Source organism: Triturus cristatus, chromosome 1_2 (assembly GCF_964204655.1).
Source record: "Triturus cristatus chromosome 1_2, aTriCri1.1, whole genome shotgun sequence".
Lineage (NCBI taxonomy): Eukaryota > Metazoa > Chordata > Amphibia > Caudata > Salamandridae > Triturus > Triturus cristatus.
The window spans coordinates 299745017-299758802 of NC_140580.1; the positions used below are offsets into that span (position 1 = coordinate 299745017).

A 13786-nucleotide genomic window follows, 5' to 3' on the forward strand; every position below is an offset into this window, starting at 1 on the left:
TGGACAATATCCTGGGCTTGCCGTTCAGGAGGATAGGCCTGAAACTGCACTGTGTCCAGAACAGCTCAGATTAAAGGGAGCGTCTGAGAGGGAGTCAGGTTTGACTTTAGCACCTTGATAGTGAATCCCAGTGAAAGCAAGAGGTTCGCCATAGTCTGGAGGTGGGAGAGGACAGTCTGGGGTGAGCTCACCTTCAATAGCCAGTCATCCAGATAGGAGAATACTGGCACCCTGTGTTCTGTGCAGATGAGCTGCCACCTTGCCATCACCTTGGTGAACACCTAAGGGGGCGCTGGCAGTGGCGGTTTCTCGTACCGGGCGTCGGGGCTCCGCCCCCTTTACTTTTGTCCCCATCATCACCGTCCATCTCCACAATAAAAACAGTTTGCAGTTTATGTTATTAAAAATGCAGGCTGCTGCACTCACCTAAATTCGGTCGGTAAATAGTATACATGCCATCCTTGTTTTCTGTGAATGGGGCCATAAGTAATGCACAATGCCAGCCTGAGTCACTGACGCTGAGTGACGTTGGGCAAACTATTTGCCGGGCTGAAGAGCTCACCGACCTGAGGTCTGTGAGGTCATCAGCTCGGCAAACACATAGCTCAAAGGATCAGTCTCCACCCCCTGATGACGTGGGGGTAAAGTTAGCCCCGGGCGCTTCAGGCTTAAGCCCTGTAGTGCAGGGGCTTCACGTCAATCAGGGAGTGAAGAGCATGGCTACCCCACCCATTTCCAACTCGTCACGGTGGGTTGGTCCCACCCTGTGAGGAGGAGTTGGCAAGGGGTGGGGTAGAGGCTCCAGGCAGACAGGAAGCGTAGAAATTGATTCTGTGCAGTGTATCCACATGATTCCTGAAGACACACTGCGCAGACTCGAGTTTTCTGTTTCCGGTGTTGAATTGTAGGTGCATCACACGTCTACAGCACTACACAGTGATGGACTGTCTGGCAGCCAGCAGAAGACCCCTGGACACGATGGCAGCATGAAGGGAAGGTTGCTTAGGTGCCCACTTCAGTTGTCTGGGACTCGTGGCTGCGTCACTGCTTGCAGAGTCCAGATGGTGCTCTGCAGACTCTCAACCCTGTCTCACGAGGTGAGTGATTTGTATTTTATGGCTCCATCTGACTGGCTGTAGGATGGGATTTCCCTTAGGTTATGTTCAAAGTTTCTTTATTATAGTTATACTTAGAAACAACTAAAGAACGTATTTAATCACTACATGTTTATGACTGTAAATATTGGATTTTACACGAGTGTGATATATTTATATATAAGAAATACTGAATACATATACCGACAATTCTGTTATAGTATATTCATCAGCTTGTATATCACAGAAAAGTGGTAACATTCCTTTGGTTTAGAATAAAATTAAAGTATGTTTGTGGTTTTTTGGGGCAATCAGAGTGGCGTGAGATAGAGCGTGGAGCAGGGCAGGGACAGAGGAGCAGGGAAGAGACAAAGGGGCAGTCAAAGGACAGGCAGAGCGGGGAGAGTAAGAGGGGGAAGAGCCTCGAAGGCAGAGAGTGGCAGGAGGAGGGAGAGGGGCAGTTGGGCCAGAGACAGAGCTCTGAGTGTAAGAGGGCAGAGAAGGGCAGAGACAGAGGGGCAGTCAGAGCGGCGAGAGAAAGAGTGTGGAGCAGGGCAGGGACAGAGGAGCAGGGAAGAGACAAAGGGGCAGTCAAAGGACAGGCAGAGCGGGGAGAGTAGGAGGGCAGAGAAGGGCAGAGAAAGAGAGGCAGTGAGAGAACCGCAGGCAGAGAGGGGAGAGTAAGAGGGGGGAGAGCCTCGGAGGCAGAGAGTGGCAGGAGGCGGGAGAGGGGCAGTTGGGCCAGAGACAGAGCTCTGAGTGTAAGAGGGCAGAGAAGGGCAGAGACAGAGGGGCAGTCAGAGCGGCGAGAGAAAGAGTGTGGAGCAGGGCAGGGACAGAGGAGCAGGGAAGAGACAAAGGGGCAGTCAAAGGACAGGCAGAGCGGGGAGAGTAGGAGGGCAGAGAAGGGCAGAGAAAGAGAGGCAGTGAGAGAACCGCAGGCAGAGAGGGGAGAGTAAGAGGGGGGAGAGCCTCGGAGGCAGAGAGTGGCAGGAGGCGGGAGAGGGGCAGTTGGGCCAGAGACAGAGCTCTGAGTGTAAGAGGGCAGAGAAGGGCAGAGACAGAGGGGCAGTCAGAGCGGCGAGAGAAAGAGTGTGGAGCAGGGCAGGGACAGAGGAGCAAGGCAGAGACAGAGGGGCAGTTAGAGGACAGGCAGAGCGGGGAGAGTAGGAGGGCAGAGAAAGAGAGGCAGTTCAAGAATCGCAGTCAGAGATGGGAGAGTGAGAGGGGGGAGAGCCTGGGAGGCAGAGAGAGCAGTGGGGCAGAGACAGAGAGTGGCAGGAGGTAGGAGAGAGGCAGTTGGGCCAGAGAGAGAGCTCCTACTGTAAGAGGGCAGAGACAGAGGGGCAGTCAGAGCGGCGAGAGAGAGCACGGAGCAGGGCAGAGTCAGAGAGGGGTAGAAGGAGGCAGATGGGTAATTAGAGAGCCACTGGCAGAGCAGGGAGAGTAAGAGGGCAGAAAGCACTCAGGGTTCTTCAAATTAAAGCAGGGTGCACTTTCACTCAGGGTTCTTAAAATTAAAGCTGGGTCCACTTTTGGATTCAGGTCCAAGTATCAGTGCTGCTCAATGGCAGGTTCCGCCACAACTTTTTGACATGGATACATGTGTGCCAAACTAAGCCGATCTGCTTCTATTTATAGATTGGTGTATGAGAGCACCCAAAGTATGTCAGAGAGCGCATGTTATTTCACTTTAGTGCTGTAAAGAGGTCTGCAAACCCAGAATACCTACATAGAGTTTCACATTGTTGCAAGTGTTAGAAACCACATCAAAGGCTCCTTGCCGCCTAAGCTAGGTGGCTGGCACGCCATTTGATGCCTTTAACTTAGTAGCGTAAAATGCAGTGCAATTTGCGCAACAGATTCTGCTGACAGAAGGCGAGAGTAGAGGTGAAGTGGGAACCCTTCTCTCAGCAGACTCCTGAGGCCGAGTGAAGTCATCACTAACACAGTGAGGTAACGTTTAATAATGGGAAAGAGTAGGCAGTTTTTTTTGTTATGTTTGTGCTCCTGTTTTATGGTCTGGAAGGCTGCTTTTACTGTTTATTTCTCTGGTACTACCACAAACATTGTCTGCAGCAAGTAAAGTGCATGCAATCTCCTATACCTTGCAAAACACCTATATGAACTTGGACTTTGATGTTTCTGGGGGTACAGAGCTGACCTCGGGTGACTGTCCAATTTACAGGCAAAACTACTGATTATGCAGCAGTAATGCACTGTTGTGCTTTGTTATGATTTTTAAATATTTTTTTCAGCAGTTTTTCAACTGTTGGCTTTTATATTTTATAGAGCAACAACAGTGTACACTGATGCATGTGCTCGATGTTTCGCTGTGAGAAATAGTTACAGAATGTATTTGGGAGATTATGTATTCCATCTAGTGTCCTTTTTTCAATAAAAGCCACAATGCTGAGGCAGAATAGGACTGTCGCTGTGTATGTTTTAGTAATTACAGAAGGAAGTGTGTTTTCACATTAAAGCTTTCATGGTGGGTCTTGTGCCTTACACTGCCAACTTATGTTTTTATTTTTTGTTAGATTTGTGACAAAAATACAAGTCAGGTTTAGTCCAACACTATGTCCCTAGACTGCTTACTGAGGTGCAGGTGTACTTTACTAGAAGTGTTCAGCCTCCCTCCTTACAATAATGCCATTAACAAAGAGGCAGCTCAGTTGTCGTGCACCCTATGTGTGGTCTAGATTCTTATTGCTTTTTCATTTTTTTGTCTAAATTAGCTTAAAATGCACTATTTGCCCTTTTTTTCTTTCAAAAACTTCTTAGATGAAGAACCCCCTCCCCCTGATCTTGACTTATATCAGTTGGGCTCAGTTGGTTCTAACTTTTTTACACTTTGAAAAATCACCAGCTGCCACTGCTTTACTTATTTTACGAGCTCAAACAGTTAAGGTGAATGCTTCAAAAAAAGAACATTTTGATGGCAAATGTGCTATGTATGAATGGTACTCAGCATTGTTATCTCGAAGTCTGCTATGCAGTTCTGTGATTATACTGAATAAAGAACTACCTATGTTATTAATATGACATTGACATCTCTTTATTAATGTTATAACTGTACTTTCACAATTGCTTTTATAACCATCTTGCTTTCTCAAATTTGCTTGAAAATGCACCATTTGCCCACTCTTTTTCCACATTTTCTCGGGAGGGGACCCCCCCGAACCCTCCTTATGCTGATCGGGCGCGCTCGCTCGCCGCGGTGCGTTCCACCACACGTTTGACGCCCTACCACTTTCAAATGTCACCAGCCGCCACTGGGCGCTGGTGAGGCCAAAGGGAAGCACAGTGAACTGAAAGTGCTTGTGGCCTACCACAAACAGCAGGTAATGTCGAAGGGCAGGCAGGACTGGGAATGTGAAAATAGGCATCCTGCAAGTTCAGCGCTACCAAACCAGTCTTTGGGGTCTAGTGCAGACAAGACCTAAGCCAGAGTGAGCATTTCGAACTTTTACTTTTTGAGGAAGTAGTTGAGGGCTCCCAGATCTAGAATAGGACAAAGGCCCTTGTTACTTTTCGGGACCAAAAAGTAGCAGGAATAGCAACCACAGCCTACTTCTGGCACCGGAACCCTCTCTATGGCTCCCTTTGCCAATAGAGTCCTGACTTCCTCCTGAAGCAAGTTCAGGTGGTCCTCCGTCAGCTGGCTGTAAGCCAAAGGCATGGAGGGAGAAGTAGTCTTGAAGAGGAGGGAATAGCCCCTTCACTATCTGAAGAATCCACTTGTTTGATGTGATGTTTTGCCAGTGGTGAAGGGGATGGCTGATCCTGCCACCAACTGGCTGCCCGTGATCTTGAAGGGTCGGACTAGGAAGGTTTAGAGGCTGCAGGGGAAAGAGTGAACTGACTCTAGCAGTCTGGCCCACTGGGTTGAAAGGAGCTGCGCCCACGGCCATGCAAATGTCTTGCGCGGTCTTAAGGGTGGGCTATGGCAAGTGCAGCTGAAAAGCCCCCTCCATGGCCACCATTGGGGCGAAAAGCAGACAAGGCTGGTGGGCACTGAGAGGCCCAAGAACTTGGCCGTAGCTCACGAGTCCTTAAAGCGCTCCAGAGCCATGTCCGTCTGGTCTCGGCAGAGACGGTGCCATCAAAGGGCATTTCCATAAGGGAAGCCAGGACATCCCTTAAAAAGCCAGAAGTTCTGAGCCAGTCGTGGCGTTGAACGACGACAGTCGTTGACATTCTGTCCAGCCCTCCCCTCCCAGATCACACAGTAGTGACCGATGCGTCACTCCAGGGAGGGAGCAGTCATCTGGGAGGGATGGAGATCAGAGGACTCTGGTCTCCGGTGGAATCCGGACTCCACATCAACTTGCTGGAGCTCTGAGCACTTCGTTTGGCATTGAAAGCATTTCTCCTTTCCATTAAAGGAAAGCTGGTTCAGGTGTTCACGAACAACACCACCACCATGTGGTACTGCCACAAACAGGGCGAGGTAGGGCCCTTGATCCTTTGTCAGGAGGCCCTGCATCTTTGGGCATAGCTGGAACAGCAGGGCATGTCCCTGGTGGTTCAACAACCCCCAGGGCACATCGATGCCTAGCAGATCAGGAATGGTGTCTCCATCCAGAGGTAGCACAAGATTTTTTTCAGAAGTGTGGAGAGCCTTGGTTAGATTTGTTCTCCTTCACCGATAACGTGCAATGTTAGGGATTTTGCCACTGGAGTTTCCAAGGCGGCACTCTCTCGGCGACGCTTCTTGTCCCTGTGGTGCTCGGGCCTCCTGAACACCTTTCCACCAATACCACTCCTGTCCAGAGTGGTCAAGAACATCAGGAACGACCGGGCCCAAGTTATTCTTGTGGCTCCGGACTGGGCATGGAGAGTCTGGTATCTCAAGCTTCTCCAACTGAGAATCTATCCTCCTATCACGCTGCCCCTTCTGGAGTATCTTCTGTCGCAGCAGCAGGGGAGGGTCCTCCACCCAAACCTGTCCCCTCTATGCCTTCTCGTGTGCAGATTGAGCGATGGCAGTTGACAGCATTCGCCCTCCCTTCAAAAGTCTGTGATGTTATTTTGGCAGCCAGGCGTCCCGCTGCCGAGACTGTGTACGCTTGCCAGTGTAAGAAGTTTGTAAAATATTGTACACAAAGGTCTATTGATCCACTTTCTGCTTCCCTCTCTTAAAGAGTACCTTTCGGCCTTGTCTGCCTTCTTGAGGCTGCCAAACCAACAGTCTTTATTTAAATCCCCTATCGTGAACAGATTTCTTAAGGGGCTTGTACATATGTTCCCACCTGCCCCATTCATCATTTCTCAGTGGGACCTTAATTTGATTGTTACCATCCTGATGTGTGCTCTGTAAGAACCTCTGCACAACTGACCTCTACGAGCTGCTTTTCAGCAAAACAGCCTTTTTAGTGGCAATAACTTCTACTAGGAGCGTGACTGAATGTCATCCAAACCTTCTTTCCTGACCATCTTCCCTAATAAGTTGGTGGTTCGCACTAGGGCCTCTTTCTCACTGAAAGTGGTAACACCATTCCACGTGGGGCAATCTGCCATCCTGCCCACTTTCTATGCTCCTCCACACCCCTCTAAAGAGGATCAGCGACTCCACCGTCTGGACCCAGTTTCGGGTGGACAATCAACTCTTCTTTGGGTACGTTGGATAAAAAAAGTTTGTGCGGTGCGGAAAAGTACTATCTTGCGATGGGTCGTCCTCTGCATCAAACTTTGCTACACTGGGGCTAGGAAACAGCCTCCTGAAGGCTTGAGAGCTGATTCCACCAGAGCTAAGGCTGCTACTACAGCATTGCAACAGGGTGGTCAAGTCTTTGACATTTGTCAAGCAGCAACCTGGGCGTCACTGCACACGTTCTCTAAGCACTACTGCCTGGACAGTCAGGTCCACGGGGATGACCTTTTGGGCGCTCTGTCCTGCAGGACTTCCTGGTGTAAACTTGTCCGCAATCCTTCTTCCGGTGTTGGTATTGCTTGGGAATCTATTCTAAGGTAAGGAATCTGCGGGTAGATGTCTCTATCAGATGGACAAGTTACTTACCTTCGGTAATGCCTTATTTGGTAGAATCATAATCTAGAGGCAGATTCCTAACCGACCCACCCATCCTCCCCACACAGCGGACAGGTTTTTACGGTCTGGAATGATCCCTTTCAGGGCCCTTGTTCTAAACAGTCCACTGTCAGTTCACTTTATGGCTCCGCGCTCCTGGCATGGACAGTCGTGAAAAGTAACTGACGTCAGTGGGCCAAGGTGACACCTATATAGGTGATGTGGACGAATCTTCCAGCGCGAACAATGAAGACTCCGCCACCTACTGGCGTGCAAGGGTATTTCTCGAGCAAATGTCTTCTGGATCCAGCCTGATACCTGAGAAAGTCTGTGGTAAGGAATCTGCGGCTAGATTGTCTCTACCAGCTAAGATGTTACCGAAGGTAAGTACGTTTTCCTTCCGGTCCCTCCCCTGAGCAACTCGAGTATCGCCAGAATGGGTAAGGGAAGTCAGCCCCTTTTAATACTGATAACGGTTACTAAATGTGGGTTTTGTAATTGACGATTAGTTTAATTACATATGCTCCTAATTACTTCTTATTTTTTTACTTTTAATTACATTGAAATTGACTCTTGAAACCAGTGTTCTGTGACCAGAGCAGAGTGTACCCCTCAACACTGTTATCTAATATCATACTAATGCTTATAAAGTATTGCATGGAGAGTTAATGACCTATTTTCATGCATCAGTGCACTAGGCACTAAGTTTCCTGTGGTTCTCTTCTTTCCCATTTTTCACACTACGCTCCATGTTTACTTACTAGAAATATTAGATCCAATGAATCTTCATTGTTTCTCGAAGTTTCTTCACAAAATATTAATTTGATCCATGAACATCAGTAAGCTGAGCCTTACAGCCTACACAAACTTAACCAAACCTGTCTTGGAAATTGTAAAACAGTTGATCAACATAACAGAAACTAATTTTGTGTTAAGCCGGTGACAAACAGAAGTACGGTTTGGGAGAAATTGGGTTTCGAAGTTGTTTCTTGCAAACGTTCATATGCTTGAAGAGATGTGGGCAACCATAGCCTAATTTGAAAATTGACCATATTGTGCATGCCTACAGTATCCCAAACCCATAGCAAGGACAAAAAGGCAGTATATTTGTCTGTATTGCACTCCTAATCAAATACATAATGTAATACAAAGCCTGGGTAGTTGTGTATAATTACATCACAACTACACAAAAAAACTTCATGAAAGGAGGAAGATCATAGTCTAACCATGTGTTGTTTTAGTTAAAAATTATGTTCCCATATGCTGAGTGTGAATACTTCTTGCTTCTTGTATTTCGCTCTCCATCAGTTACTGTTTAGTGAAAGTATGAAACTCCAGCAGAACTGGAAGGTTTTCTGAGAACTGCCACCACTTGATATAACACTGCTATGTTTTTGCTTCGAACTGAATTTTCCAACGAGAAGTGGTTTAGCTTTAAAGCCGTAGCGGTCTCAATGGTAGGAATTGATTTCAGCTCGTCTGTTTCTCTTTTTGCATTTTTTCCTCAGGAAATGGTGAATTAAGCAACAAGGAATTTATTGCGATCATGAAGCAGAGGCTCATGAGAGGGCTGGAGAAACCAAAGGACATGGGATTTACTCGTCTCATGAGAGCCATGTGGAAGTGTGCCCAGGAGACGGCGTGGGATTTTGCAATGCCCAAACAGTAGCTAGAGGAAAGGAGCGCTCGAGCAACTGCTGTCAGTCAAACTTGAATGGAAAGAGTGGCAACATGTCTGGACTTTGCAGATATGAAGCATGAAGACTACAGAATGCACTAACGCATGTTTGGGTTGGGGTGGACTATGGTCCACAGCTACTCTACTGGAGGATGAGGCTGGATCATTTAAAAATTCTTTCATCTACCAAAAAGAAACTGTACCTTCATATATACTTGATTCTTTCTCTCTCTCCTGCCAACCCCATCACTCCATTTGTTTTCACATTTTACTTGGGTGACTTAAGGAATCAAGATGTGATGTCAGCATGCGTAGTGACTGATATATCCACTCAAAGACTTTCTTGTAAAAAGAATAAGTAGGTTGTTTCTTCTTCGAAGAGTATAAATATTATATATGCACAAATATACTTTTCTGTTAAAGGGGTCTAATTCTGATTTTGAAGTCTTGATTCTTTGAAGTGTTTACAAGGGTGTAAAAATATAGGGTAGGTTATACATTTTAAATACTATGTGACAGAAATACTCCTGTTGTTTTAAAACCAAAACAGTGGGTGTCCAGGTTTAATCAAACCATTTGTCACCCGAATAGCAGAAATTATGCTGGGACGCTCGTGGGTGAGGACATCGTTGCAGACTCGTTTTAAATGTACAATAAAGTCTTTTTAAATGTGTGAAGCATGACACTAGGTGACACGTTGTTATTTTACTGTACATGATCAATAAAAGCACAATACTATATATTTTCTTGTACCAAAGAAGTTGTATTTTCCCTTAAGGTCTCAAGTCTACACATCAAAAGTGTTTGATAAATGAGTGAATCACAAGCAATATTACGATCTGAAAAGTTTTATCTGGGTTTTCTGTGCTGGACTGTATTGCCTTTCCCTGGGTCATTCACTCAGTTATTATAATTTCTGGTTTTTTAGAGTGCTCAGGGTGACAACCAATTCAACTACACAGTAGGTCTGAAATAATCGGAATCGGAAATAATCGGACACAATGTGTCCGAATCGATCTAAGATTAAGATAATGACGCAGAATCCGATCTACTCATTTTGGTCATGAACCCATAAACTCCTGCTTATTGAATTGGAGACTTGGGTTCAGCTGAACTAGGCACACTCATCAGCCACTTCTACAATAAAGCTGACAACTCTGTTTCACTGCCTACAATCTTATACCTTGGTAGCGTTTGATTTTACATCCTACACACCTGTAACAAGAAATCTTTGGACACAGGTTCAGGACCTCCAAAATAAGCAGTAGATTTTGGGCACTGCATTGATTATAATGTCTCTTGAATGTTTCTGACTGCTAGCTACTCTGGCAGTAATATCTGTCAACGGTTCTTCCAAGATTGTGCACTTCTGTTTGTTGATCCAGTCTGAACGCAATTGGGTCATGGCCTCCCTATCCTCAGCATTTCAAAGGTAATTCTGGAATTGGGCAGGGTATTGTGTGTCCACAATATGGATTTTCAAATTGTGGTCATTATGCATGGCACAATGCTACACTAACAACCCGTTGAACAATTTTTAGGTCTAGATCAGCGCGCATGCGCTGTCTGCAAGACCTGTGGTAATCACTCTCACTGAGTGTAATCCCACCTGCTGCTTGCCATTGGTTCAGTTGTGGCCGGTGCTCCTGCTACATTACTTCAGTTTTTAGACCAGGAGCACGAGGCAATTACAGTGTAGGTCTTTAATGTATTTTTGGGGGGACTACTTATTTATTGACATGGGACCGCTTCACTCGCAGTACATGGGCGCCGTGCTTTCTTTCAGCACCCGCTTTAATGCAATCTTTTTCCTTGCACGCTCATTAGCACTGCTTCTTGCTTCAACGCCCCCTCCTCAGAGCGATCATTTATGGTGGGCAAGACCTGTGACCCACAGCCTCCCCGCGCCTTGCTGTTCTTTAACTTTTATGGTGGCAGCAACTTTTTTCCTTTAAACCGGCACGGCCTTATTTTAACAAACCTGCTTCAAGGCAGATTTCATTGCCATGGGAACAGGGAGAACTAAGACTGGTCGGGAATCTTGACTAATCCTTCCGGTGTTCCATCAGTTAGAACATCGGCACAGCAGACAGCACGTCTTAAGAAGGATAGCCCTGACTGGAACCTTCGGCTCTTTCAGCCATTTGATGCTCGCCATGGATGGCTTGACTGCAGCCATCCGGCCCCACGCTGCACGATTATGTTTCACAGGCTCGCATTCCTATGGCGGCCGAGATGCCTCCTTTTGTTGTGTTTTTTTGCCATGAAGAAGAGGATTGGCGTTGTGGTATTTTGCTTGCCTGTTTTTCTTATAGTTTGAATTTAGTGTAATTTTGATGAAATTTTGCACAGCCCTTAAAGTTTGTAAAAAATTTCCACTGGTGGAAATTCTGTGGGCATAACCAGGAGATCGTTGTTTATTCAGTAGAAATCACATAAAGCAGGCACTGGTATTGTGTAAGCAGAGCCCATCTCGAGGAAGGCGGGGCCTGTGGTTGCCCACGCTGTAGCCCAGCTGCTGGATTGCTGGGCGGCAGCCATGGCACTTGCTCACCTTTGCACCTGCCCTTATTTGCATACAAGACTTCATCACTTCACTTACTGTTCAGTGGCGCGAGGCTTATGGAAAGCTGTGTCCTGTTTGGACATGTTCGGACGCCGTGGCTGACGTCCACGCACGGAGGGACTGGGCGTGTCTCGGGGTGGCGAGAGGGCTTAAGTGGGCACCTAATGCACCCCTGGGCATGCTTTCAGGTTTCAATCCACCTCTCTGCATAAGCCCTTCATAGACTTGAATGCAGCCTTAAAACAACTTACTCTCCCTTGTGCGTCTCGTTTAAATGTACTCACAGCCTCATCCAGGTGGTAACTCCCCAGAACGGGCTTCCACTTTTTAAATTTGGGAATGCTTTCTTTTAAATGTGTGCTCTTGGGACAGTTATTTCAACAACCCAGAGCGCTATTCATCCTAAACTAGTGAGTTATTTCAGAACTGCCTGCCGAACAAATAGCACAAGTTAAATGTTGATTAATGAGTGTTTTTTCAGGGTGCTGTGTGCTTTAGAGCAGTGTACCACTGTTAATTTGGACGTTTTCACTGAGCCCCATCTATGATTTGGCACAGGGGGCACTGCATTGACCTGTAGGCATAGTCTGCCCTTTTCTCTAGCCATCGACGCGTGACCGTGCTCCACCATCCCTGTCCTACATTAACTCTCTCCAGACGTCGCTCTTTTCTTTTTTGTGTCTCATGCACAGGTGCGTGCAGTCGCATCCATTGCTTTCGTATCGTATTTCTTAGCAAACAGCAAACCACATCTGTAGCGGATCAAACTACCTGATCGGGTCTGAATTTGTGACCAGCAATCGGGATGGAAAAAAACATTAGACACTCAACACAGCTTCAAAGCTAAGTAATTGATAATGGGATCTCAACTAAAAACCCAGCCCAAAACAGCTGATGAGATAATGGACAACCATTATCTCTTGTGGAACGAAAGAATACGCTAAAATGTAGGACACTCAACCAGGCCTCAGCCCTAACTTCAGTTGCTTTGTCCAGGTGGCTCAGTGAGCCACTTGTACTATGAGCCGTGAGCAGGAAGGTGGAGCAGTCTGACTGCCTTCTTTTGGGCCTCTTTATTTCCACAATAATCTGGAAAACACCACACAGCCAGTAGCTGAAGGTTTTCACATGCAGTACACTGGCCCACTGGGCAGATCTGCTTCCGTTTGGCAACAAAATGTTGCCTAATCCAATGGCCAGGCTGTCTGTGACAAGTGCAACCGAATTTATAAGGTAATTGAAGCTAAAAAAATGTCCAGAGTCAGTTTTTGTATGAATGAAGCCATTATTTTTTGACCACTGAAATAAAGTTTTCATTGGCAATATTTCTCTTTTCCTTGATGACACGGTTTGTGTAAATAGCACGGTCATTTTTCAGCAGAGTGTTCACTCATGAAAAGAGTTGTTTTGAGTTAAGTTATGCAAATACAAGTTTGGGGCCCAGAAAAAATACATGAATTACAATAGGTCACATAGGGCAAGCGGTCACTTACGCGATTCAAGTGTACAATCTCCTTATCTACTTGAAGACTTTGCAGAGGCGGCTGAAAGGACAAGTTCTGGTTTCTCAAGTTCATTAGCGTTGCTTGGCACGCTTTTGTTGTGGTTCAAGGTACTACATTTTTACTGTGATAAGTTCCTCAATCTTTGCTTAGATGGGGAAATGGCCACTACAACACGGCTGTTTCCACGCAAACCTTAACCACGTATGCATTACAATGCGTGCGTGGTTACCACGAAAGCCTTTACCATGCATACCTTTACTACGCGATTTGTAGTAAAGGCATGTGTGGTAAAGGCCAAAATTAGAAAAAGGGGGTTTGGGGGGTCTCCCCCAAAAATAAAAAAGCGTGGTAAAAAAAGGCGGCTTGTGGGGGGGTCTCCCTCCCCCCCCCCCCCCAAAAAAACGCACCTAATGTCACGTCGCAAAGTGGAGGCAATCGGCATCGTTTGAGAGGAAATGGAAAGAAACTTCTGCTTCCTCATTACGACGTCACCAAGGAAGATGGAGAGGAGATGACGTGAAGTGGTAAAGGGGATTTTAGTTTAAAAAAAAAATATATATATATATATGGATTGAGGGTTCAGGGCAGGGGTAATTATAAGAAGGATTGGGGCTGGGGGAATCACGTAAGGGTACAGGGGAGGGGTATAACCTTTACCAAGCGTATGCCCTTACCATGCATAAATTTACAACGAAAACCCTTGTAAAGGTATGCGTGGTAAAGGAATATTCGTGGTAAAGGTTATGCGTGGAAATAGCATTCCGTTGTAATGCATGCGTGGTAAAGGCATGCATTGCAACGGAATGCGTTGTAACAACATACAACCCTTAGAAGTGCCTTCCCAGTCACAACAGTGTAAGCGTAGGCGGAAGTAGGATTGCTCCTCTGGCATTGGAAAATCCCCAAGGGACT

At 46.5% G+C, this 13786-nt stretch overlaps 1 protein-coding gene across 3 annotated transcripts in view; it reads left to right on the top strand.

The window, feature by feature from the left end:
- Window positions 1-9545, top strand: part of MICU1 (mitochondrial calcium uptake 1) — a 730309-nt gene extending 720764 nt beyond the window's left edge. For all 3 annotated transcript variants that reach the window (XM_085603833.1, XM_085603832.1, XM_085603834.1), the window contains exon 12: window positions 8634-9545. In XM_085603833.1, the coding sequence (XP_085459959.1) occupies window positions 8634-8794 (161 nt within the window). In that variant the 3' untranslated portion in view covers window positions 8795-9545. The remainder of the gene's footprint in view (window positions 1-8633) is intronic.
- The last annotated feature ends 4241 nt before the right edge of the window (window positions 9546-13786 follow it).